General features: G+C 47.1%; 1 protein-coding gene across 1 annotated transcript; it reads left to right on the plus strand.

The window, feature by feature from the left end:
- The first annotated feature begins 1,355 nt into the window (after nt 1-1,355).
- Nucleotides 1,356-15,559, plus strand: LOC142214689 (catalase-like). The gene is made up of 13 exons (XM_075283640.1): nt 1,356-1,421; nt 7,346-7,514; nt 7,802-7,912; nt 8,237-8,367; nt 9,610-9,714; nt 10,027-10,152; nt 10,528-10,719; nt 11,146-11,298; nt 11,465-11,603; nt 12,916-13,043; nt 13,266-13,373; nt 13,920-14,000; nt 15,499-15,559. The coding sequence occupies exons 1-13, from the start codon at nt 1,356-1,358 to the stop codon at nt 15,544-15,546; spliced, it is 1,557 nt and encodes a 518-aa protein (XP_075139741.1). The 3' UTR covers nt 15,547-15,559.
- Nucleotides 15,560-27,533: the final 11,974 nt, after the last annotated feature.

Here is a 27,533-nt window from a genome sequence, read left to right on the forward strand (position 1 = left end):
ACACTAACCTATCTATCTGCAGGGCTGGGGTGATATTCTGGTTCTAATGACCCTAACCTATCTATCTGCAGGGCTGGGGTGATATGCTGGGTCTGGTGACCCTAACCTATCTATCTGCAGGGCTGGGGTGATATGCTGGTTCTGGTGACACTAACCTATCTATCTGCAGGGCTGGGGTGATATGCTGGTCTGGTGACAGTAACCTATCTATCTGCAGGGCTGGGGTGATATGCTGGTCTGGTGACACTAACCTATCTATCTGCAGGGCTGGTGTGATATGCTGGTCTGGTGACAGTAACCTATCTATCTACAGGGCTGGGGTGATATGCTGGTCTGGTGACAGTAACCTATCTATCTGCAGGGCTGGGGTGATATGCTGGTCTGGTGACAGTAACCTATCTATCTGCAGGGCTGGGGTGATATGCTGGGTCTGGTGACACTAACATATCTATCTGTAGGGCTGGCGTGATATGCTGGTTCTGGTGACAGTAACCTATCTATCTGCAGGGCTGGGGTGATATGCTGGTCTGGTGACAGTAACCTATCTATCTGCAGGGCTGGGGTGATATGCTGGTCTGGTGACAGTAACCTATCTATCTGCAGGGCTGGGGTGATATGCTGGTCTGGTGACAGTAACCTATCTATCTGCAGGGCTGGGGTGATATGCTGGGTCTGGTGACACTAACATATCTATCTGTAGGGCTGGGGTGATATGCTGGTTCTGGTGACAGTAACCTATCTATCTGCAGGACTGGGGTGATATGCTGAGTCTGGTGACACTAACCTATCTATCTGCAGGGCTGGGGTGATATGCTGGTCTGGTGACAGTAACCTATCTATCTGCAGGGCTGGGATGATATGCTGGTTCTGGTGACAGTAACCTATCTATCTGCAGGACTGGGGTGATATGCTGGTTCTGGTGACAGTAACCTATCTATCTGCAGGGCTGGGTCCTGAAGAACAGACTCCCTTTAAAACTTCGAGGTGGTAGGTGTAAATCCTGATGCAGACTTTAGCCGTATCCACATGGAGTTTTGTAGGGCAAACCTCATTGGTGACATTGAGTCTTATCATTACGTTGCATAGCACTTCATGTATGTGAATAGAGCTGTATGCACCTTACGAGTTGTATATGTGACCGTATACTCTTGTCATGTAGGTTTGGGAGGCCGGGTTGATGCAGCCTTCTGTCTATCACTAGTACAGGCCTCCGCCTACTATAATATTATGCCATATAATAAGGGTGTTTATTAGCTCCCGTGTTTTGCATACCTGACTGAAGGGCGGTGCGGGTGTCACCTGTACTATATATATATACCTCATACCTAATAGGTGCTGAGAACTCACTTGTCAACATGGCGAGCAAATGCCTGCACAGTGCTCAGTATCAGAAGACCGGGCAGGAAGCCCAAAGCGCTCAGGTAATGACATTCCTTTAATATTCTCTCTTAAAGGAGCATTTTATGTACAGTAGGTTTAGCAAAACCTTGCCCAAAAGACCCCCTTTGAGTTGACCACTTTGGATCTAGACCAGATCTTTGGTAACATAGTCTCTAAGCCTATCTTATTTGAGATGGACGTCCTTCGAGTAGAACTTTGTTTTATGTTGTATCAGTTGCTTTCCATATATACAGTGAGGTGACCATGAAAAATGGTCTTTTAGAGGGGTGGTCTTCTCCAAGAACATGGTTAATACATCACATGTAAGGGAATTCATCCATGTTGGATTTAATCGGTGGTGGTCTTCTCAAGACGTGGTCCTTATAGGGATCTCTGTGTATAACCAATGGCAAGTCTCCTCGATTAGTTGCTAAACCTCAGTTCAGGCTAAGTGGTCTTCTAGGTCGGTGGTCTTTGTCTCCCAGAGAGTGCGGTGCGTGTTCTTATCTCTGTTCTTGGCAATAGAAGATTGTACCGTAATACAATCATATGGAAAACCAAATCGGGACAATTTTTGGTTTTCATTTTGTACCGATAGGCATAACTTTTTCTATTTTTCAATCAAAATTCCCATATAGGGCTTGTTTTTGGCAGGTCAAGTTTTATTTTTCAAAGGCATTACTATTTGTGGGGTGGGATGGAAAAAAAATTCCATCGTTGTTTTGGGGTTTTGTTTTCACGGCATTCAATGTGTGGTAAAAACGAAGCCATTTTTTTGGGTCAGTACAATTACAGCAATACCAAATTTATATCCTGGACACTGTTGGCGGGTGTCCAACAACAACCGACGCATAGGAGACAACTCAGCCCCTATGATATGGCAGAGGTCGCCGGCGAGTTCTAAAAATCAGAATATTGATTTCTTATTATTAGGACTGACCATGACATTGTTGGGATCGGACTCTCGGTACCCCCATAAAGTGTTTGAAAGAACCGAGACATCTTCAAGTGAAAGGAACGAAGCAGATAAAGAGTGGAGACACTCGGCAAAGCACCAAAGCCTCTTCAAGTAGCTGATCGGCGAGGGTGCCAAGATTTGGACAACACCAATCATATATTGATGGCCTATCCAATCAATTAAATCCCACGGTCTGTAAGCAGATTACAACCCAGAAATAGACCACTTGTGGTCTCCACGCTTCAGCTTCATCGGTGATTCAATTTTTTTTCAACTTTATTGATGGCATGATGATCACCAATAGTTGCACCCTATATGTGACCCTCCAATGCTCCTCCTAAAGTCAGCTTTATATACAGGGCTGGACTGAGGCATTTGGAGGGCTTCCATTCTACTCTTGAGATGACCCAGACCCAGCGTTGGACTGGCCCACCAGAAGGTCCTATGATGGTCATATTGATTTGTACATATGTGACCCACCAATACTTCTTCTGTAGGCCTAGCCTAGAGTCAGCCATATAAATAGATCTGGACTGAGGTTGGTTGAGGACTTCCATTCCACTCTTGGGATGACATAACCCAGACCAAGCATCGGACTGACCCACCAGAGTACCATAACACAATAATGGTCAAGCAGAAGACACTCATATGTGAAAAGTACCATGGTCTACTTTTTACGGATTGGTGAAGGATGGGCCCAAGGAATCTGATACTACCAGATCTCACCTGACCCCCTTTAGCAGCCTTATATAGGAGAGGTGACTCTTTTGGCCCTCTCTCCTGAAGCCGATGAAAGTTATGGACACAGTTTGGAACTCCTTTCTCCACAAGACCAATCCAGCCACATGCTTAGTCACCTATCCATCTCCTGTTGGCTGGATTGGTATGTTTGGCATGGCCGATTCATCCCGGTGTCTGGCAGCCATCATACGGATTGTAATGTGACCCAATACTTGTCCCTATTAATCTTATTCATGTAGGTGGCGTAGGAGATATCATAGCATTGCCCTAGAGATTCCACCTTGGCTGGGCAGTAAATAGTCTCTTGTGTATCTATAGCCTGCCCTATAGCGTCGCCTGTATAATTAGATCATTCATCATCATGGCCGACTTTATAATGTCTACATTGTATCAGGCTTTATAAACATTTTCTTGGCTTGAGTAATTACTGTAATATTGTATACATGTATCCTACATTCTCTGCTATGACATGCCTTATAGCTGACCTGCTCCAATTAACCTCATTAGATGCCAGAAATCTCCAGATGTGCACTTTATTAGATATGACAGGATTTAGGCCTTATTCACACATGACGGATGTTTTTGAAAACCGTGAATTTCTATGGCTCCATCTTTGTCCATTTCGACAGGCATAAGCATAACCATGTGAACTGACCCATAGACATTGGTGTGTATGTGATGGGCATTCAAAAAATATTCACTATCATGTGAATAAGCCCTAAGTCCTGATGCACATGACTGAGTGTGCAGGCCATGTAGGTGCCAGTCGGGTCACTCAGATGACATCCCAGTGCTATATTGATGACATCTTGTGCTATACTCATTTCTATGGGGGCTCTGATCCGATTTCAGGATAGGACCTGCTCTATAATTATTGGAACGGAGCATCGGAACCCCCTCAGATGACTGAATAGATAGTAGGGGCTTCTAACATGGCCTCATGATATCGGCCAAGCTCTTGTTGTTGGAAGGTGGTTCCTCAGAATCACTTCTGGTGGGCCTATGGAACCTCAGTCTGCCGCTGATATGGTCATTTTTGTCAAAATGTACTTTTTGGAGCAACAAGGGCATTGCAATGGTGATGATGCCCTCTGGTACCCCCCCCAGGAATTAGAAGAACGGGGACCCTAAAGTTCACCCGAATGCGATGTTCTAATGGAGTGCTGGTGTGCATTCCATTGTGCCAAACCCTTTAAGGCTCTATTTGGACGTGAAAAAGAGACATTTTGCATCTATGGGGCAACCTTTTTTTTCACTTATCTCTTTTAGACTTGAGTCTATAGAGAGATCCCTGAAAGTGGCCCAAAATAGGACATGTCCTATTTGTTGATGGCCCATTAAAAAAGATCTTCAAAAAATTGGGTCATGTGAATAGGCCCATTAAAAATAAATAGATACTAATGTAGCCGTCAAAAAACAACCAATGTGAGAACAGCAACTAGGGTTGAGCGATCAGGAAAGATCGGATTCCGATTGGCGATCGAGCAAATTTCACGATTGGGATCAGCTGGAAAATGATCAAAAATCGGATTTTGAAATTGATCCTGAAATCTCAAGATCGGCTCAACCCAACCAAGGACATTTGCATCAATGACCTTAAGATAGATCCCCAAGTGATATAATATACAATTAGGGTTGAGCAATTGGGATCGGGAAAGATCGGATCCCGACTAGCAATTCAGCAAATTTCACGATCGGGATCGGCTGGTAAAACATCAAAAATCAGATTTTGAAATTGATCCTGAAATCTCAAGATCGGCTCAACCTCACCCAGGACATTTCCATCGATGACCTTAAGATAGATCAATCAAGTGATATAATATACAATTAGGATTGAGCGATCGGGATCGAGAAAGATTGGATCCCGATTGGCGATCGAGCAAATTTCACGATCGGGATCAGCTGGAAAATGATTGAAAATCGGATTTTAAAATCGATCCTGAAATCTCAAGATCGGCTAAACCCTACCCAGGACATTTCCATCAATGACCTTAAGATAGATCCCCAAGTGATATAATATACAATTAGGGTTGAGTCATCAGGATCGAGAAAGATCAGGTCCTGATTGGCGATCGAGCAAATTTCACGATCAGGATCAGCTGGAAAATGGTTGGAAATCGGATTTTAAAATCGATCCTGAAATTTCAAGATCGGCTCACCTCTAACAGCAACTAAGACCCACAGACACACAAGAAAAAATTTGTCCGTGCCTGCCAATTCTTGACTGGTCAAAGAAGGTCCATTACCAGGTCATATGTCACCATTCTTTCGAAATATCTTGATTACGGAAGACTACAGAATGACAATTTTTTCAAGCATTTTCTTGTAAAATTCTGTGAAAAAAATTAATTTTGTCGAAAGTTTGGACTAATTAAAAGGGAGTAGTCACCCCGCCCGATCATTAATTTGAATGATTTACTCCATTTTGTAATCTTTACCGCCATCGATGGCCTCGCCTGCAAATTCCTAGAAATGCCTAGCAGGTGAGGAGTGGTGACACAGCCAAGAAATATTTATTTGTACATGAGGTTCTTTGCCAGGAATGCCAAGGTTTTATATAGATCATCTCATGGGTATCAGGCTCTGCACCCTCATGTTTCAGTTTTGCCTGGAGTGTCAGGAAACTACCTTCTATTTATATCACAAAAATAAGTTTTTTTAAAAAAATTTCCATTAATTAGAAAAAAAAAATCCCAAAACCTTCTTTTCTCTCTGGACGCTAAGCTTCAAAAATAAGCTTCATAATTCTGCGTGCAAGGGACATTCATAAAAGCCTTCATTAGGGGGCATCGGGTGCGCGGTGAAGTGAAGAGTCAAAGATGTCTGTGTTGCAAACTTTACCACAGTGGCCCCTGCAACCTCTATTATGGCCCACAGTCTATTGGGCATAATAGAGGCTGCAGGGGCTGCTGTGGGGCATAAAAGAGGTTGCAGGAGCCACTGTGGGGCATTACAGAGTCTGCAGGGGCCCCTATGGGGCATAAAAGAGGTTGCAGGAGCCACTATGGGGCATAATAGAGGCTGCAGGGGCCACTGTGGGACATAATAGAGTCTGCAGGGGCTGCTGTGGGAATAAAAGAGGTTGCAGGAGCCACTATGGGGCATAATAGAGGCTGCAGGGGCTACTGTTGGACATAATAGAGTCTGCAGGGGCTGCTGTGGGAATAAAAGAGGTTGCAGGAGCCACTATGGGGCATAATAGAGACTGCAGGGGCCACTGTGGGACATAATAGAGGCTGCAGTGGCCCCTATGGGGCATAAAATAGGTTGCAGGAGCCACTATGGGACATAATAGAGGCTGCAGGGGCTACTGTGGGACATAATAGAGGCTGCAGGAGCCACTATGGGACATAATAGAGGCTGCAGGGGCTGCTGTGGGCATAAAAGAGGTTGCAGGAGCCACTATGGGGCATAATAGAGGCTGCAGGGGCTACTGTGGGACATAATTCCACATGCAAGGGACATTTATAAAAGTGTTCATTAGGGGACATCATGAATAGAAAGGTATATATATATATATATATATATATATATATATATATATATATATATATGGGGATCGGGTACGTGTAGAAGTAAGGAGTCAAAGATGTTTGTGTTGTAAACTTTACAGAGTCAAGTCACAGCTGGAACAAGTGGCCATGGCAGTCCAAAGGGAAGAGACAGGAAATGTGGGAAGACGCCTCCTGTAAGTAACAAAATATTACTGCACTGTATTCACTGTACTGTTACCGCTAGCACCCCCCCCCCTTCCCGCTGCCTGAGGTGGACGATCAAAAGACGTCAATTTCTCCTCCCCTCGGGATTCAGTCCGGGAAGGGGGAGGTCCTCTTTTGATCATCCGCCTCAGGCAGCAGAGAGGCTAGGTTCACCACTGGATAACACAGGATCCGCCATTCACGCTAGGTGATAGTCACAGCTCTCCTCTTACTCCTGCACAGTGACCTCTGCACAGAGCATGCCCACAACACTCTCTTATAGAACAGACTTCTCCAGAGTACAATTTCCTATAGTCAATGTGGCTGCTGTAAAGCAAATCTCTGACTGGCGGTACAGTATTCAGCAATCTCCTTTGTGCCAGTGAAGGGACTTTGACCCCCAATGCTCACAACATCAGCATTTATGACCCAACTTCCAAAATTGTCTCTGTAGCATGCCCACAATTTCCCGTCAAGTCAGGTTATATTACCCCCTATATTACTTCCTACACCATTGTCACCATTATGGATCATTTTCCCTATAACAACTCCCATTCTCTCTCCATAGTTTGAGCTTTTGACATCAGCAAATGGGATTCCCATTGGAAATAAAAACCGTTCTCTGACAGTGGGCCCTCGGGGGCCAATGCTGCTGCAGGATGGTGTGTTCATCGAAGAAATGGCTCACTTTGTCAGGGAACGAATTCCAGAGAGGGTGGCGCATGCTCGCGGATCTGGTAAGAATGTACACAGAAAATGGAGCAGAAAGCGGATAGCTCCGTTCTCTGTGTAGTGGCCAGGACAGGTACTGCAGATCATCTCCCATACACTTGAATGGGAGCTAAGCTGCAGTGACTCAGTTCTACCTCTATACAAAGAACGGAGGTGTTGGCTTCCTGTTCCATTCTCTGTGCATCGTCTGCTATGAATAGCTGATCGGTGGTGGTGTCTGGTGTCAGATTCCCAATAGTTCATCAGTAGTTTTAGAACCCCTTTAATAATTCTGTCTTCATTCATGTTCTAGGTGCGTTTGGTACTTTTGAAGTCACCCATGATATCACCAAGTATTGCAAAGCCAAAGTATTCGAGTATATTGGGAAGAAGACGCCAGTAGCTGTCCGCTTCTCTACTACAAGTAAGCTGTAAGCCCTATTAGAGCAGCAGTTTGTTCTCCAGAGCTGTTCTTCCAGAACATTGTCACTGTTGTCAGCCATCTTTGGAGTTATGTCAGTGGTCTCTGGTCACCCGATCACCTACTTGCATACAAGTATATCAGGGCACTGTACGGTGTCTTCTTGGATTAATAAACATCCACATGACAGCCCACATGTATCTCGGAATTAGAAACGCAAACTCTTCCTTCGGAGGTTTCAATAATTTGTACATAAGACAGTTTTTGCACCTTTTTTCATGCATTTTTTACCTATTTTTAACCTATTCTACACGATTACGTCTGCAGCTGGAGAATCGGGGACGTCTGATCTGGTGAGAGACCCTCGTGGCTTTGCTGTTAAATTCTATACGGAACAAGGAAACTGGGATATTGTTGGGAACAACACCCCGATCTTCTTCATAAGAGACCCCATAATGGTTAGTATATACCCTCATCCTGAATATGTTTCCTCATCCCATTTGATGATTGACAGATCTTAGTGAATTGTTATAACCTGACTATTCCCTTCCACCACACCTTACACTGTTATACGTTGGGCTATCGAAGCCCAACTGGTGGCCCAGGAGCCTAATACAACCCCATGTATGTAGGCCCCAGGGGAAGTCAGAATCATATGGTATAGTTGACTTATACAAGGTAATAAGGAAGAAAGTGTACTCGTATATGCTGAGCGCTATGTCCAACCAACAGAAAACCAACTCTGTTATGGAGGCACTGGGATATCCACGCCATGTCCAAAGTTGTGTTGAGTGTATTTGTATGTACCTATAGATATGGATTTTTTTTGTATGTGTGGACTCCTTTGCGTACACAGATGTTCTTTGACTTGGTCATGGCATGGCCATGGTATGAGTTCCCAATGGTGATGGAGGCAAGGGTCCACTAGAGGTCTGCAGGTTGACCGCCATTAGTCTAACGACTACGTCATTTCTAACTATGATCTATGGAAAAAGCCTAAGAACTTTGATATGTTTCAGACTGCTCTAGTCTAGTTTTAGATCACGTTTGCATACACAGATGTTCTTTGACTTGGCCGTGGTATGAGTGGAATTCTGTGATGGAGGTAAGAGTCCACTTGACATCCCCATAGTATGTCAGGTTGACCACCATTGGTCTGACGTTTACATCATGGCTAGCTATGGTCTATGGGAAAAGCTTAAGAACTTTGAGATGTTCCAGACTTCTCCAGTCTAGTTTTAGATTACGTTTGCATACACAGATGTTCTTTGACTTGGCCGTGGTCTGAGTACCATTCTGTAATGGAGGTAAGGGTCGACTTGAGGTTCCCACAATATGTCAGGTTGATCACCATTGGTCTGACGTTTACATCAAGGTTAACTCTTGTCTATGGGAAAAACTTTGAGATGTTCCAGAAAGTTCTCGTCTAGTTTTAGATCACTTTTGATCTGTCCATTCATATTGTTGGTTCTCCAATATTAGAGAACTAGTGATGGCCCATATGACTGGAGGCCACAGATTTGAAGAGCAGTAGTTTGTATTTTCCGGTAAAAGGGGCATCATAAACCATGAACATGGCCATAAATTGGTGTAGGCCATATCTGAAGTAAGCAGAGCTTATCACTGGCCGTCCATGTGATGTCACTTCTCATACAGGATTCTTCTCTATTTTACATCTTCACAACCTTTTCTCTTTGCAGTTCCCATCACTTACTCATGCTCAGAGACGAAACCCACAGACACACCGTAAAGACCCAAATATGCTATGGGATTTTCTGAGTCTGTGTCCTGAAACCCTTCATGAGGTATCCAATATTATATAATGATCGTTCAGTTTGTAGAATGGGGTGTCCCACTAACCTTAGGATAGATAATCAATATTAGATCGATGGGCATTGTAGTTGTTATCATGTGGCTGGGATATGTTGTGCACTATAGGGGTGAGTATGAACAATGGCTGCTATTATATGGGCACTATGGCTGGTATGATGTCGGTATTATGGCTGATATTACATTGGCACCATGATTGACATTATGTGAGCACAATGGCCTCTATTATATGGGCACTAGGGCTGTTATAATGTGGGTAATATGGATCGTATTTTGTCTATATGCAGGTCACCCACTTATTTGCGGACAGAGGAATTCCTGATGGATATCGGCACATGCATGGATTTTCGAACCATGCCTTTAAACTGCTGAATGCCCAGGGGGATGTGGTGTATGCTAAATTCCACTACTTGGTACGTATCTGAGGTTCGTAGCATCCTATCATTCCACGCCGCGTTGGCTGTGTCCATTTACTATACGTGTCGGGAAGGCCTGACCTTCTTTAGTCTGGCCTGAATTGGAGGACTCAACACTGCCAGGCATTACCCAGGGAGTCAATTGATTGCATGCAATGCCTTATGTCTCCTCTGGAGGCACTGCAGGGGAATTAAACAATTTATGTCCGCTCCTCCCTGGTCACTAGAGGTCTCAACAGCCTTTGATAGATCCTTCCCAATGTGGTTAACCTCTTTAAGCTTCTGTGGAAAAGTGAATCTATGCCCACAAATCTGCGGATCGCTCTTCCTTTTGGTCCTATTCTTCCTAAATTCTTCTTCTGTTCCCTCCAGTCTAACCAAGGGATAAAAAACCTGACCAAAGAGGCCGCCAAGACTTTGGCCGGAACAAATCCCGACTACGCAATAAAAGATCTCGAAGAAGCAATAAAGAGGGGCGACTACCCATCCTGGACATTGTACATCCAGGTCATGACCTTAGACCAAATCAAGAAGATGCCATTTAATCCCTTTGATATCACAAAGGTAAGAAGAAGAGTATTCCACCTTGGGTACAATGCATGGACCATGATGGTCTTCATTGAGTTCCACCATAGATATAAGACTTCTGCTAACAGGATCCAACAATCTAATGTCTGCTAAATAGGGTTGAGCGATTGGGATTGGAAAAGATTGGAAATGGGATTTTGAAATCTCAAAATCAGCTCAACCCTAAAAGTGACTTTTTCCATAGAGAAGCATTGACTAGGGTTGAGTGATCGGGAAAGATCGGATCCCGATCGGCGATCGAGCAAATTTCGCGATCGTGATCGGCTGGTTATTAAACCTCCCATTTTCTGGTTCATCTTGAACGTCCATGGCCACTTTTAGCAATTGCAATTTTCCATCCTTTGTAACTATACTGCAACAAATTTTGTACACAACTTGGTGACTTCACGTTGTCAATTTCAGGTTTGGTTTCACGAAGAGTTCCCTTTAATACCAGTGGGGAAATTTACATTAAACAGGAATCCAGTCAATTACTTTGCTGAAGTGGAGCAGATCGCCTTCTCACCCCATAACCTGGTGCCAGGAATGGAGCCCAGTCCTGATAAGGTTCTTCATGTAAGATCCCTGTTCCTATACTATTATATGTTAGGGGTGTACACACCAGTTCCAACTTATTGCATATGGCGTCCCATGGACACTTGACCCATCCTTAAAGTTTAGTCAATGGCTTGATCACAACCGATGAATATGGACCTAACCAATCATATTTTATCCATTGAAGGCTCGCATGTTTTCCTATCCCGATGCCCAGCGTTACCGGCTTGGAGTAAATTATCTACAAATTCCAGTAAACAGTCCCCAAGGGTCCAAAGCTGCCAATTTACAGAGAGATGGGTTCATGGCGATGGGTGACAACCAAGGTACAGAGCTTGACTCTTCACTTATTACAGACACCTCCCCCCCCCCCAATCCAGTAGTGCATTGGACTTTATGGTGTAAGGTAGCATCTTCAGGTATCAGACGATGTGTAAACCTCCCCCTACCACTGCTCCACTTCCACCAAACTGGTGACACCAAACAGGAAGGGTTCATCCAGTGGCGTAACTAGGAATGGCGGGGCCCCGTGGTGAACTTTTGACATGGGCCCCACCCCGACCGACACCGAAGACCTCGACCGACTCCCTCCTACGCATTCCTGCGCGCTCTATTATCCCCCATAGTGGCCCCTGCACACAGTATTATCCCCCATAGTGGCCCCTGCACACAGTATTATCCCCCATAGTGGCCCCTGCACACAGTATTATCCCCCATAGTGGCCCCTGCACACAGTATTATCCCCCATAGTGGCCCCTCCAAACAGTATTATGTCCCATAGTGGCCCCTCCACACAGTATTATGTCCCATAGTGGCCCCTGCACACAGTATTATGTCCCATAGAGGCCCCTGCACACAGTATTATCCCCCATAGTGGCCCCTGCACACAGTATTATACCCCATAGTGTCCCCTGCACACAGTATTATGTCCCATAGTGGCCCCTGCACACAGTATTATCCCCATAGTGGCCCCTCCACACAGTATTATGTCCCATAGTGGCCCCTGCACACAGTATTATCCCCCATAGTGGCCCCTCCACACAGTATTATCTCCCATAGTGGCCCTTGCACACAGTATTATGTCCCATAGTGGCCCCTGCACACAGTATTATGTCCCATAGTGGCCCCTGCACACAGTATTATCCCCCATAGTGGCCCCTGCACACAGTATTATCCCCCATAGTGGCCCCTCCACACAGTATTACCCCCCATAGTGGCCCCTGCACACAGTATTATGTCCCTTAGTGGCCCCTGCACACAGTATTATGCCACATAGTGGCCCCTGCACACAGTATTATACACCATAGTGGCCCCTGCACACAGTATTATGTCCCACTGTGGACACCCACAAACAATTATTATACTCTGGGATCTTTTCAGACCCCAGAGTATAATAATCGGAGACCCTGGGGGAGAAAAACATAAAAAAAACCTCTGTTACTCACCTATTTCCCAGTTCCTACTCTGTCGGCCTCCGAAGTAGTCCATCTTCAATGACGTCAGACGTCACATGACCCGGGACTAATATACAGGGGAAAGGCCGGGGGTCTCTAATAAAGTGGCCAGTCAATGTATATCATTCATTCCAATGCTGAATAATCTTGAAACCTGACGCTCCTTATTTCGTGCTCCCCTAAGGTAACGCTCCGAACTATTATCCAAACAGTTTTGGGTGTCTACGAGACAGTCGTGAGTTTGTAGAGAAACCATCTTGTGTCTGCGGGGATATGACCAGGCATGAGGACACTGAAGATAACTTTTCTCAGGTAAGTATCACCCACAGTGCTAGACGTCTGGTTGGTGATACCGAATTTAGGGAATGGGCCTAGGATTGCGGGGAGGACGGGGCCTGGTAAATGTGGGGATGTGGGGGTCCTGGAGTAATGTGAGGAGGTGGGTATCGATATGTGAAGTTGTTTTCATTATGTATTCACCGTCGGCTGCTACTCGTAGTCCTCATCCAAATCTGTTACTCTCTATCCTACCAGGCGAGAAAATTCTATATTGAGGTTCTGTGCGAAGATGAGCGACAGCGGGTCTGTGAGAACATTGCAGAAAGCTTGTTTGGAGCCAAAGGTTTAATCCAGAAGAGAGCGGTAAGCTTCATTATATGTGTAGGTGCAGCTGCAACCAGGCCCAAAAAACAGGGGGCCCACAGGTCACACTCACCACATTAGGGCTGGATAAACTTCTTTGATCTCCTTTCATGGCTGCCAGTCTGTGCATCGTAAAATTTATTCTCCCTGCCCTCTGGTGCACTGTCTGGAGCTAGAAGATTTATGATACACAGCCTTCCACTGTCAGAAAGGAGAAAATTACCCGTGTATGGCAAATGTAACAATTGGTTAGCAGCTTATAGTCAAGGAGGGATTCTGAGGGGATGATTACTATATGGGGGGCACCGACTGAGGATGGGAACGATGGGAAGCTTATGTGTACAGACATGTTGTGGAGAAGCCTTCATGGCGATTTGGGCCAAGCAGAGAAGAAAAGGGAAATGTAAGTGTAGCTAAAATGTACGGCTGGGGCACAGGTGATAGTTGTGAAGTGGGACCCAAGCTGAGCATTTGCACCGAGTCCAACAAGGAATCGGGCTGACTATTGTGCTTGCGGCGAAGCTAACATGTGATCTGTGTTTCCAGGTAAAGAACTTCACAGACGTACATCCTGACTATGGCCGCCGAGTCCAAGCTGAGCTGGATAAGCTGGAAGCAGCGAAGCAGGTAGAACAGAGAACATGATATTTAGTGTGATCAGGGCCCAGTCTTCATTCTGTAAGGTAGGAGGACAACGAGGCGCAGGGTATATGGTATACACTCACCGGCCACTTTATTAGGTACACCATGCTAGTAACGGGTTGGACCCCCTTTTGCCTTCAGAACTGCCTCAATTCTTCGTGGCATAGATACAACAAGGTGCTGGAAGCATTCCTCAGAGATTTTGGTCCATATTGACATGATGGCATCACACAGTTGCCGCAGATTTATCGGCTACACATCCATGATGTGAATCTCCCGTTCCACCACATCCCAAAGATGCTCCTCTATTGGATTGAGATCTGGTGACTGTGGAGGCCATTGGAGTACAGTGAACTCATTGTCATGTTCAAGAAACCAGTCTGAGATGATTCCAGCTTTATGACATGGCATTGCATTATCCTGCTGAAAGTAGCCATCAGATGTTGGGTACATTGTGGTCATAAAGGGATGGACATGGTCAGCAACAATACTCAGGTAGGCTTTGGCGTTGCAACGATGCTCAATTGGTACCAAGGGGCCCAAAGAGTGCCAAGAAAATATTCCCCACACCATGACACCACCACCACCAGCCTGAACCGTTGATACAAGGCAGGATGGATCCATGCTTTCATGTTGTTGACGCCAAATTCTGACCCTACCATCCGAATGTCGCAGCAGAAATCGAGACTCATCAGACCAGGCAACGTTTTTCCAATCTTCAATTGTCCAATTTCGATGAGCTTGTGCAAATTGTAGCCTCAGTTTTCTGTTCTTAGCTGAAAGGAGTGGCACCCGGTGTGGTCTTCTGCTGCTGTAGCCCATCTGCCTCAAAGTTGGACGTACTGTGCGGCGTTCAGAGATGCTCTTCTGGCTACCTTGGTTGTAACGGGTGGCTATTTGAGTCACTGTTGCCTTTCTATCAGCTCGAACCAGTCTGGCCATTCTCCTCTGACCTCTGGCATCAACAATGCATTTCCGCCCACAGAACTGCCGCTCACTGGATGTTTTTTCTTTTTCGGACCATTCTCTGTAAACCCTAGAGATGGTTGTGCGTGAAAATCCCAGTAGATCAGCAGTTTCTGAAATACTCAGACCAGCCCTTCTGGCACCAACAACCATGCCACGTTCAAAGGCACTCAAATCACCTTTCTTCCCCATACTGATGCTCGGTTTGAACTGCAGGAGATTGTCTTGACCATGTCTACATGCCTAAATGCACTGAGTTGCCGCCATGTGATTGGCTGATTAGAAATTAAGTGTTAACGAGCAGTTGGACAGGTGTACCTAATAAAGTGGCCGGTGAGTGTATGTAGGGGTGGACAATTTACTTGGAGGCCTGTATACTATAGGAGACGCACTCCTAGCATTACTGTTATATGATTGTAGGAGTCCTGGACCTTTTCGCTACGTCCTGTCCTGTTTCTACAGTAAATGTAATTGTCCTCTGTGTCTTTGGCTTATTACTTGTCTCCTTTGTTTTTAGGCACAAGCCACACAGGCCCTGGTCTTACAGAAGGTCACCGTACACTAAGCCGTATCCTCTTGTCTGGGATCCCACTTACTGATATCCTCAAGTGTAAATTTTTTTATTTTTTTTTGCCTTTGGTCAAGGAAACGTCCACCTGATCCAAAAGGGTAACAATAACCCCTCACTCTATGCCCAATCTAAGAATTGTTGGAGGCCTAAATTTCCTGTTCTACTGTGATGATGGACCAAAAATGAATGGGCCGAATGGGCTGATGCGAGGAGTCCCACAAGATGCTACAACCTGCAATAGGTGGCACCATGACAGGGAGATGTCCAAAAAATTCCTTTCTTCTGGTTGATTCCATTGTAGTCATCTAGAGTTACGTATATCTTGCAGTATTTTGAGTTGTTCTGTATTTTTATTGTATTTTGCACCCCTAAAGGGACTAATAATTATTCCGTATTTGCCTAAATTGCAACGAAGGGTTTCGGGAGACCCATTGACGTATCACCACGCTCCTTTTGCATATTGTCACGCCCCATTTGGGTAGTAAATTTGCAGGTCACACCCCGTTTTGGACATAACCAGGAATATAAAGTGCCCAAATCTCACAAAGTGATTGTTACCCTGGTGGGCCCGGGAGACTTGTCCATTTTTCTGGCAGTCTAGGGGTTAGCATTTTTTTGAGGGAGCCTCCAGGACCATCTGGGAGAGTTTACAAGTATGAACAATTTCGGCATTTACATGGCCCTATTCCAAATCTTCAAAGGCCTCATAGACACGACCACAAATGCAGATAAAAGTAGGGTCCATCCATTTTATGGGCCCAGACACGACTGCAATTTCTGGGTGCCGTATCCAAGGACCATGATTTATCACACAGGATCTGTATATACTGATGCACGGCGGACATGTTTAGTGCAGATCAGTATTTGCGGACTATAAATCGGCTACGGTCGTGTGTAGGAGGCCTTATATAAGAAGAGCAGCTCTGGAGCACAAACTGCTGCTCTCACAAGTGTCCAGACTAAGAAAACAGGAACCTACGTGAACACATGTACATTTTATACTCTACATAGATGATGTTAGTGAATTTATCAGTCTTCTGACTTTAATTTATGGTGAAACTAGAATGTATATGTTCTAGGGAGATTATTTTATAAAAATAAAAGCCAAAAACTTCTGCTCTGTATATACAAGAGACGGCCATGTTACCGCTATTCACTGGACTAGTGATTCTAATACATCAATAAAGATTAGACATCGTACTTATAGATGTAAACCGGCCTAAGTCATGTTAAATGTAGCGTAAATTCCACACGGAGCCCACCTTCAATATTTACATCGCACAGTGTCAGATGTAATAGTGAAGGGGTCACAGCTATCGCATAAGCACTATCTCTTCCAACAGCTGATCAGTGGAGGCCCCGGGTGTTATGCTGAGGATCAATACGAATGAACTGTAATATGCCTTTAAAGGACCCATCCATACCAGTCTCGTGACAACAGTCGGAGAAAGTTTGATACCCCGAACACTGTCTTCTATGTAAAGAGAGAACATACCCGGCAGCAGAGATAGCACAGTGACCTCTAGTGGCAGCAGGGATAGCACAGTGACCTCTAGTGGCAGCAGAGATAGCACAGTGACCTCTAGTGGCAGCAGAGATAGCACAGAGTCCTCTAGTGGCAGCAGGGATAGCACAGTGACCTCTAGTGGCAGCAGAGATAGCACAGTGACCTCTAGTGGCAGCAGGGATAGCACTGTGACCTCTAGTAGCAGCAGGGATAGCACAGAGACCTCTAGTGGCAGCAGAGATAGCACAGTGACCTCTAGTGGCAGCAGGGATAGCACAGTGACCTCTTGTGGCAGCAGAGATAGCACAGAGACCTCTAGTGGCAGCAGGGATAGCACAGTGACCTCTAGTGGCAGCAGGGATAGCACAGTGACCTCTAGTGGCAGCAGAGATAGCACAGTGACCTCTAGTGGCAGCAGGGATAGCACAGTGACCTCTAGTGGCAGCAGGGATAGCACAGTGACCTCTAGTGGCAGCAGGGATAGCACAGTGACCTCTAGTGGCAGTAGGGGTAGCACAGTGACCTCTAGTGGCAGCAGAGATAGCACAGTGACTTCTAGTGGCAGCAGAGATAGCACAGAGACCTCTAGTGGCAGCAGGGATAGCACAGAGACCTCTAGTGGCAGTAGGGGTAGCACAGTGACCTCTAGTGGCAGCAGGGATAGCACAGAGACCTCTAGTGGCAGCAGAGATAGCACAGAGACCTCTAGTGGCAGCAGAGATAGCACAGTGACCTCTAGTGGCAGCAGGGATAGCACAGAGACCTCTAGTGGCAGCAGAGATAGCACAGTGACCTCTAGTGGCAGCAGGGATAGCACAGAGACCTCTAGTGGCAGCAGAGATAGCACAGAGACCTCTAGTGGCAGCAGGGATAGCACAGAGACCTCTAGTGGCAGCAGGGATAGCACAGAGACCTCTAGTGGCAGCAGGGATAGCACAGTGACCTCTAGTGGCAGCAGGGATAGCACAGAGACCTCTAGTGGCAGCAGGGATAGCACAGTGACCTCTAGTAGCAGCAGGGATAGCACAGAGACCTCTAGTGGCAGCAGGGATAGCACAGTGACCTCTAGTGGCAGCAGGGATAGCACAGAGACCTCTAGTGGCAGCAGGGATAGCACAGAGACCTCTAGTGGCAGCAGAGATAGCACAGAGACCTCTAGTGGCAGCAGGGATAGCACAGTGACCTCTAGTAGCAGCAGAGATAGCACAGAGACCTCTAGTGGCAGCAGAGATAGCACAGTGACCTCTAGTGGCAGCAGGGATAGCACAGAGACCTCTAGTGGCAGCAGGGATAGCACAGTGACCTCTAGTGGCAGCAGGGATAGCACAGTGACCTCTAGTGGCAGCAGGGATAGCACAGTGACCTCTAGTGGCAGCAGGGATAGCACAGAGACCTCTAGTGGCAGCAGGGATAGCACAGTGACCTCTAGTGGCAGCAGGGATAGCACAGAGACCTCTAGTGGCAGCAGGGATAGCACAGAGACCTCTAGTGGCAGCATGGATAGCACAGAGACCTCTAGTGGCAGCAGGGATAGCACAGTGACCTCTAGTGGCAGCAGGGATAGCACAAAGACCTCTAGTGGCAGCAGGGATAGCACAGTGACCTCTAGTAGCAGCAGGGATAGCACAGAGACCTCTAGTGGCAGCAGGGATAGCACAGTGACCTCTAGTGGCAGCAGGGATAGCACAGTGACCTCTAGTGGCAGCAGGGATAGCACAGAGACCTCTAGTGGCAGCAGGGATAGCACAGTGACCTCTAGTGGCAGCAGGGATAGCACAGAGACCTCTAGTGGCAGCAGGGATAGCACAGAGACCTCTAGTGGCAGCATGGATAGCACAGAGACCTCTAGTGGCAGCAGGGATAGCACAGTGACCTCTAGTGGCAGCAGGGATAGCACAAAGACCTCTAGTGGCAGCAGGGATAGTACAGTGACCTCTAGTAGCAGCAGGGATAGCACAGAGACCTCTAGTGGCAGCAGGGATAGCACAGTGACCTCTAGTGGCAGCAGGGATAGCACAGAGACCTCTAGTGGCAGCAGGGATAGCACAGAGACCTCTAGTGGCAGCAGAGATAGCACAGAGACCTCTAGTGGCAGCAGGGATAGCACAGTGACCTCTAGTGGCAGCAGGGATAGCACAGTGACCTCTAGTGGCAGCAGGGATAGCACAGAGACCTCTAGTGGCAGCAGAGATAGCACAGAGACCTCTAGTGGCAGCAGGGATAGCACAGTGACCTCTAGTGGCAGCAGGGAATAGCACAGTGACCTCTAATGGCAGCAGAGATAGCACAGTGACCTCTAGTGGCAGCAGGGATAGCACAGTGACCTCTAGTGGCAGCAGAGATAGCACAGTGACCTCTAGTGGCAGTAGGGATAGCACAGTGACCTCTAGTGGCAGCAGGGATAGCACAGTGACCTCTAGTGGTAGCAGGGATAGCACAGTGACCTCTAGTGGCAGCAGAGATAGCACAGTGACCTCTAGTGGCAGCAGAGATAGCACAGAGACCTCTAGTGGCAGCAGGGATAGCACAGAGACCTCTAGTGGCAGCATGGATAGCACAGAGACCTCTAGTGGCAGCAGGGATAGCACAGAGACCTCTAGTGGCAGCAGGGATAGCACAGAGACCTCTAGTGGCAGCAGAGATAGCACAGAGACCTCTAGTGGCAGCAGGGATAGCACAGTGACCTCTAGTGGCAGCAGGGATAGCACAGAGACCTCTAGTGGCAGCAGAGATAGCACAGAGACCTCTAGTGGCAGCAGGGATAGCACAGAGACCTCTAGTGGTAGCAGGGATAGCACAGAGACCTCTAGTGGCAGCAGGGATAGCACAGTGACCTCTAGTGGCAGCAGGGATAGCACAGTGACCTCTAGTGGCAGCAGGGAATAGCACAGTGACCTCTAGTGGCAGCAGGGATAGCACAGAGACCTCTAGTGGCAGCAGGGATAGCACAGTGACCTCTAGTGGCAGCAGGGAATAGCACAGTGACCTCTAGTGGCAGCAGGGATAGCACAGAGACCTCTAGTGGCAGCAGGGATAGCACAGAGACCTGTAGTAGCAGCAGAGGTAGCACAGTGACCTCTAGTGGCAGCAGGGATAGCACAGAGACCTCTAATGGCAGCAGGGATAGCACAGTGACCTCTAGTGGCAGCAGAGATAGCACAGAGACCTCTAGTAGCAGCAGAGATAGCACAGTGACCTCTAGTGGCAGCAGAGATAGCACAGTGACCTCTAGTGGCAGCAGGGATAGCACAGTGACCTCTAGTGGCAGCAGAGATAGCACAGTGTCCTCTGCTGGCAGCAGAGATAGCACAGTGACCTCTAGTGGCAGTAGGGATAGCACAGTGACCTCTAGTGGCAGCAGAGATAGCACAGTGACCTCCGGTGGAAGCAGTGATGAGCGCTGATCTCTGCTGCTGGTGATCGACTATCTTTACAAGGGAGTCAACGGTCAGAAGATCAACTTACCCTGACTGATGTTATGATGCTAGGGGCCCCCGGCCATGTCTAGCTGCCTGCAGGCTCCTTACAACTCTGGGCCCCAAACCAGTTTGTCATGAGTTCAATAAAATATTGTGACAGCTTACAAAACCCATGTCATGCACTACACAACCATTGTGTGGCCTCATACACAAAGACAGTAAAGACTGGCATTTATAGGTGGCAAATTCTGCAGGTGTTTATGGGGGCACCCATCAGATCATGATGATGATGTGGATTCCTAAAGATCACATCATTGAGGATGACAAGGAGGAGAAGAATTATGATGTTAAAGGGACATTCAGAATTTGCAGTGGCCTCGTCTGTGGGTTGCTCTTACCTATCTGTGCCTGGTCCTTTGCTAGATAATGTAATTCAAAACCCAAAACAAAAACTACAGTTCCACTGATAAGCAGCAGGTGGTGCCATTACTTATAATATCTATAAAGATATTCTGAAACACCAATTAGATAATTCTGAATTACTAGAGGATGACCCCTATCAGGACCCTCATCTATTACCAAGAGCGTCTCTTCTCCTGGAGGACCCAGCATGTCCATATAACACATGGACAGTCCATTGAGTTCAGTGGGCATTGTGTATTGTTTCATTACTCCTGTGGTGGCGCTGTGGAGGGAATTAAGTAAATACGACTGTGGTCTCCCCCAAATGCCATAGAGTACAGAGTTGTACACCAGCATCAGTATATCATCTACAGGTCTTGTATGATTCCCTACAATGGTCTGTGCGGCCAAAACTCGGACAAGCTTTATAATTTGCCGACTTCTTCTACCGCCCAGACATATGTCTGCCAAAACTGAAAGTGATGAAGTCTCATAATGTGATAACATGGCAGCCTTCTTCCAGAAACAGCGCCAGACATGTCAGAAAGTTCCATCTTGCAGCTATCACTTTAAGGTTGCCATCACCCCTAGTCAAGCTTTGCATGGGTCTGCTGAGCCTATGACAATCTTAAGATGCTGACCTAATCAGATCTCCAATATAGGGTTAAAACGGTATTTAGACTTGGCTGTAGACTTGTCTTCTGCAGCTGGGCTCCTTGTGTCTCCTGGGAATACTCCTGGTTATGGCAGATCTCCTGGTTTACCCCTTGGTTTCTGATTTGGATAGCCTTGTGACCTTCTGGTTTGGCCTGGCTAGGACTCTGGCTCTTCTGATATTTGTTTTTGGCTACTCCATACGCATGGGTGAACCTGCCCCTTTCGCTGCCCGAGGCGAACCACAGAAAGCCGCCCCCCCCCCCCTCGGGAGGAGGGGGAGGATCGGATGGGGCGTGTCACAGCGGAGGGGCAGGGCTTATTGAAGGGACGGGGCTTCTGCAGGCAGGGAGAGGACCTGCTCTCTGCCTGAGTGTGAGGGGAGGCTGCTGGAGCTTGTCCTGGACTGGCTTAGGTAAGCAAAAATGCCGCCCTCCCTGGGGCCCTGACATTGCGCCGCCTGAAGCGGTCGCTTCAGGTCGCCTCATGGGAGGTGCGGCACTGTCCATATGCTTGGTTCAGACAGGGTTTTTTGGACCGGATTTTCATGCTGGAAGCCGCCTCAGAATCCAGACCAAAAAACGCCTCCACCGGCATTTCGACAGCCGCGGCATTTCGCTCCGAATTAGACTCAAATAAATGGGCCTAGTCGGGAAGGATTCTTTTTTCCGCGGGCGATTGTTCCCGCTCACAGGAAAAAGAATTGTACGGCTCCCATTGAAGTCAGTAGGAGGCGGTTTTTTGAGCCGGATATTGACGCGGATTCCATCTGCCCCCAATTTAATGTCCCCCTCCATCTCTACCCCCAGTTTCATGTCCCCCCTTCATCTGCCACCAGTTTAATGTCCTCGTCCATCTGCCCCTAGTTTCATGTGCCTCCGAGTCCTTTATCATGTTCCCTCTCAATTTGTCCGCAAAGTTTAACATAAAAAACACAGATACTCACCTTTCCTCGCTCCCCTGCCGCTGTCTGCAGTCTCAGTCACGGAGTGTTCTTGTAGTTGTGGGCGTGATGTGAGTGACATCATCACATTGCGCCTACAGCTCCGGGGGCCGGAGCACCGCGGTGAAGCAGGAGTCGTCTCCCAATAGCTCCTGCTTCATTCACCAGTGTATTCACCTCTGGACGCAGGTGAGTTGAAACTGGGACATACTTCCTGCTGACAGGGATGGGAATCTGGGAATGTCCCGCAGAATCCGGGACGGTTGGGTAGAATGCAATTAGTTGCCAATTGATGAAACATTCATTGTTGGGAAGGGAATGACCACAGCTCCTCTGGCACTTACCGGCAACAGAAAGCCACAACGGATGGCCAATGCTGTGCGACCAAACCGTGGCTGAATGTGGCGACAGAAAACAAAGAATTCCTCTTCATTTTCCGCCATGTGAATGTACCCTTAAACTGGAACCGACATAGCAAGGTAGACTCCAGCACCCGTGAACGCAGCCCGTCTGCAGTGTGGGAGGTTATGCTCCACTCTGTACAGGTAAGCAAACTGCGCCTTGACCAATGCATTGGAAGCCTTATAATCAAAATGGCGGCTTTTTATATACGATACCAATCCTTCGTATGTTTATCTTGCTTCTCGCTTACTTTTCATGGTTCTCACAGTACAAAAAAAAAGTTTCATGTAAACTGGTTGTGTATAGCGTGATGCCGCATGCCATCTGTTTACACGCTGTGGCTGGCGGCGATATCGGTGTATTTACTGCTTGTTCTATGGCCTTAGGGAGGACTCAAGAAAAAAACACACCAGAGATCGACACAAACTTGGCTTCGTATCAAACCAAACTGCGTATGAGAAATATCCAATGGATCATTTGCGCCAGTTGTGGGGGTTTTGTGTCTGGGGCACAACGGTGGGGATACAGGGGCAGGCACTACTATGGTGCTGAGGGATTCAAGTGGGGCACCATTCCAAGGACCTCCACCACCAGGGAAGAGGAGGAGAGGCCTCTACCAAACTTCACATCCCCACGCCAAACCTGCAGACCTCAGCGCTAGTCTCAACTATACGGGCAACCACAGAAATGGCCCTGTAATGCCGACCCGTAGGGGCTTCATATGACATTGTGCGCTCTGTGGACAGGTACATGTTTGCCTTGCAGCAATTGTTGCAGGAGAGGGGTTAGGGCTAGGTAAATAACATTATAGTCCCCCACATTATCATGTTCACTTCCAAATGCCTGCACAGTATAACATTCCTCTCCTGGTGCACCCACAATTTAATGTAGTATGTTGCGCAGGTTGGGTTACTGGGGGTGGTGGGCTGCGTGCCGAACAGGTTGGCTTTTGGCAAGTGTTTCCTCCAACCTCTGAGGAGATATTCTTGGTTTTGTTGACTGTAGCAAAGGAAATGGCTGATTGATGCCGAAATCTGGTGGTGGTCCTTGTAGGCATACCTCCCAACTGTCCCGGATTCTGCGGAACAGTCCCAGTTTCGGGGTCGTGTCCCACGGTCCTAGTCAGAGAGACGTATGTCCCGGATTCAACTCCACTGTGTCCATGATGTGGCCAGTGAGGGAGCGAGCCCAAGTCAGTGGCAGTACCCAGCGGTGACCTGGAGAGAAAAGCAGGGTGGTGGGCAGAGCCAGGGCTGGTTTTAGACAAACTGGGTCCCTGGGCAAAATTAAAAGCAGGGCCCCAAATGCTGATATATGAACAACGTCAAGATATTTCCAGTGGCAGCCCATTAATAACGCACTTTCTGCCCCCAAAACAATAACAACCATCCCCCTTATGACCACACACAATTCAAATAACCATCTCTGTACCGCCTAATAGATTTTTGCACCCCCTCATCAGTTATTATGGCACCTCCTTATAAATAAAGAGTCCCTACTTATAAACAGTGCCCGATATCAGTAATAGCCCCCCTTATAAATATATATCCCTTACCATAAAACAAGAAATTTTATACTCACCTCACCGCACTCCCACGATGAGCGGAGCAGCCGCACACTGTCCTTGTAGTTGTGGCACAGATGGTGCGACGCAGTGATGTCATCACGCCACCTGTGCCACTAAGTCCTGTGCGTTACTGGTGGTTTTCTACGTCAGAGCAGGGACTATTTCAGTCATAGAATGACATAGTATCGGCGTACACAACATGCTGGTACAGCTGTGGAGCTCCTGGGATCTCCTGCTCCGAATCCCAGGAATGACCATGGACTATACATCACATAACCATGGACTATTACATGACCATGGACTATCCATCACATAACCATGGACTGTACATCACATGACCATGGACTATCCATCACATGACCATGGACTGTACATCACGTGACCATAGACTATCCATCACATGACCATGGACTGTACATCACATGACCATGGACTGTTCATCACATGACCATGGACTGTCCATCACATGACCATGGACTATACATCACATGACCATGGACTATACATCACATGACCATGGACTATACATCACATGACCATGGACTGTACATCACATGACCATGGACTATACATCACATGACCATGGACTGTACATCACATGACCATGGACTGTACATCACGTGACCATGGACTATCCATCACGTGACCATGGACTGTCTATCACATGACCATGGACTACCCATCACATGACCATGGACTGTACATCACATGACCACGGACTGTACATCACATGACCATGGACTGTACATCACGTGACCATGGACTATCCATCACATGACCATGGACTGTCCATCACATGACCATGGACTGTACATCACATGACCATGGACTGTCTATCACATGACCATGGACTATCCATCACATGACCACGGACTGTACATCACATGACCACGGACTGTACATCACATGACCATGTTCACAATTTTATCCACTAGAAATAAGCAGAATGAATGACAGCAAGCAGAGATCTATTAAATTGTGACAAACTGATATAGAAAGTATATTGAAAAATTAAACAATTGTTTTATTATTATTGGTCAACATTGGTCTCAAAGTAGACAACCCCTTTAAGCCGTGCAGATACTTGTGGCTACAGATGTCTGTCTTGTGTTTTAGGGTTAATTGGTTGTGTATAACATGAAGCTGCATGGCGTCTGTTTACAAGCTGTGGTGAGCTATATCTGCATATATACTGCTTGTTCTATGGCCCGAGGGAGGACTCAAGAAATAACACAAACTTGGCTTCATGTCCAACCAAAATTTCTCATTGCATAATAAATAGTCTGTGGCTGGTATGAGGGTCTGGTGTTGTGTAGGGCATTATGGATGACCAACTTGTGTAGAGGGTTGGGAAGTGATATGAAACAATCCAGTACTCCAGGGGGAGCATATAACTTCACAATAAAGCTAGTTAGTGGGTTATGGAAATCTAAGAGTCAAAGGGCTACCCCATTCACTTTTATTACGTCGTGCAGATCAGCTGTAACAAGTAGATGCCCTTCTGGAGGACTCCCTTCAAAAGACCCTGTTTACTTTTACTATATTGGTCGCGTGAAATGTTGTGACCAAAGTCGCCATGTAGCCCCTAGGAGGGTTTGGAGTTCTTCAGTTCCCAAGATGGGACTCACTGGATCTACCCGGTCATTGTACAGGTCGGGCTGTGTGCCAGGATCAGGTTGGCTGGGGCAGGTGATGGTTCCTCTCAATGTCTGAGGAGATATGCTCAGTTTTGCTGGGTAGCAAGCGGCTTGTGGTGGTGAAACCTGCTGGTGGTAGTCCTGATAGGCTTGGTGAGTCTTCCATGCATGTCCTATTCATGACTATATAACCCGTAGACAATATAATGTCTACCCCAAGCTGTAAACAATGACCCTGATGACCTGACGGAGGAGGTCCTCGAAGCCCAAAACCCGTTTAGCCAACTATATACAGTATACAAGGTACAGTTCTTGCCCCTTTTCTCTTCACACTGTACACTGCTGACTTTAAGCACAACTCCTCCAGCTGTTACTTACAGAAGTACTCCGATGACTCTGCTATAGTCGGCCTTATCACTGATGGTGACGATAGGGAATACAGAGACTTAAACCGGGATTTTGTTGAATGGTGCCAGCGGAACCAGCTCAGGATTAATGCTGGGAAGACCAAGGAGATGGTGGTGGACTTTAGTAAACGGAGAGGTGCTCCGACCCCAGTGGAGTTCCAAGGAACATGTATTGAGATAGTCAGGACCTATAAGTATCTGGGTGTGCTCCTCAATAATAAACTAGACTGGGCTGATCACCTGGAGGCGCTGCACAGAAAGGGCCACAGCAGACTCTACCTGCTCAGGAGGCTGAGGGCCTTCGGAGTCCAGGGGACACTTCTTAGGGCCTTTGGAGTCCAGGGGACACTTCTTAGGGCCTTCTTCAACTCTGTGGTTGCCTCAGCCATCTTTTTCGGTGTAGCCTGCTGGGGAAGCAGTATATCAACCAGGGACAGAAATAGACTTGAAATGGCTGATCAGGAGGGCCAGCTCTGTCCTGGGGAGCCCCTTGGACCCAGTACAGGTGGTGGGTGACAGACGGATACTGTCTGTGGTGACCTCCATGCGGGAGAACAATCCCACCCCATGTATGGGACCCTGATGGGACTTGGCAGCACTGTAAGCGACCGTCTGCTTCACCCCAAGTGTGAGAAGGAGCTATCGCAGGTCCTTCCTTCCAACCGTGACCAGGCTGTATAATCTACATCAGACCAAGCGGAGACACTCCGCACAGAGAACTAAAGATTATGACGATGACCACGAAGTCTTCCTCTTTCTCTTCCGTTTTTTCCTTAGCTGCTATGGACTCCTAGTATATCTTCTCTTCTCAGCTTATGTGTGTCTACGTCTGTAATATATTACTGTGTATTATCCTGTATCTGTATTACTAGGCTGCTGTAACATGCTGAAAGTTCCCCAATGTGGGACTATTAAAGGATTATCTTATCTTATAAGTTTCCCTAGCACTAGGAATATTACCCCCAGCTGTTACCCACACGCTCAGGGGCACCAATCTCATAAAGCTTCTTGCTTGTCATCCCTTCCAGTCCACTACAGCATAA

This window comes from Leptodactylus fuscus, chromosome 7 (assembly GCF_031893055.1).
Source record: "Leptodactylus fuscus isolate aLepFus1 chromosome 7, aLepFus1.hap2, whole genome shotgun sequence".
NCBI classification, from domain to species: domain Eukaryota; kingdom Metazoa; phylum Chordata; class Amphibia; order Anura; family Leptodactylidae; genus Leptodactylus; species Leptodactylus fuscus.

Excerpts from the sequence above, each read along its gene's own strand:
- LOC142214689 (XM_075283640.1), top strand. The coding sequence starts at position 1,356 with ATGGCGAGCAAATGCCTGCACAGTGCTCAGTATCAGAAGACCGGGCAG. Across the intron at positions 7,913-8,236 it reads TGTCCGCTTCTCTACTACAA|CTGGAGAATCGGGGACGTCT; the intron begins GTAAGCTGTAAG and ends TTACGTCTGCAG. Across the intron at positions 11,604-12,915 it reads GGCGATGGGTGACAACCAAG|GTAACGCTCCGAACTATTAT; the intron begins GTACAGAGCTTG and ends TGCTCCCCTAAG.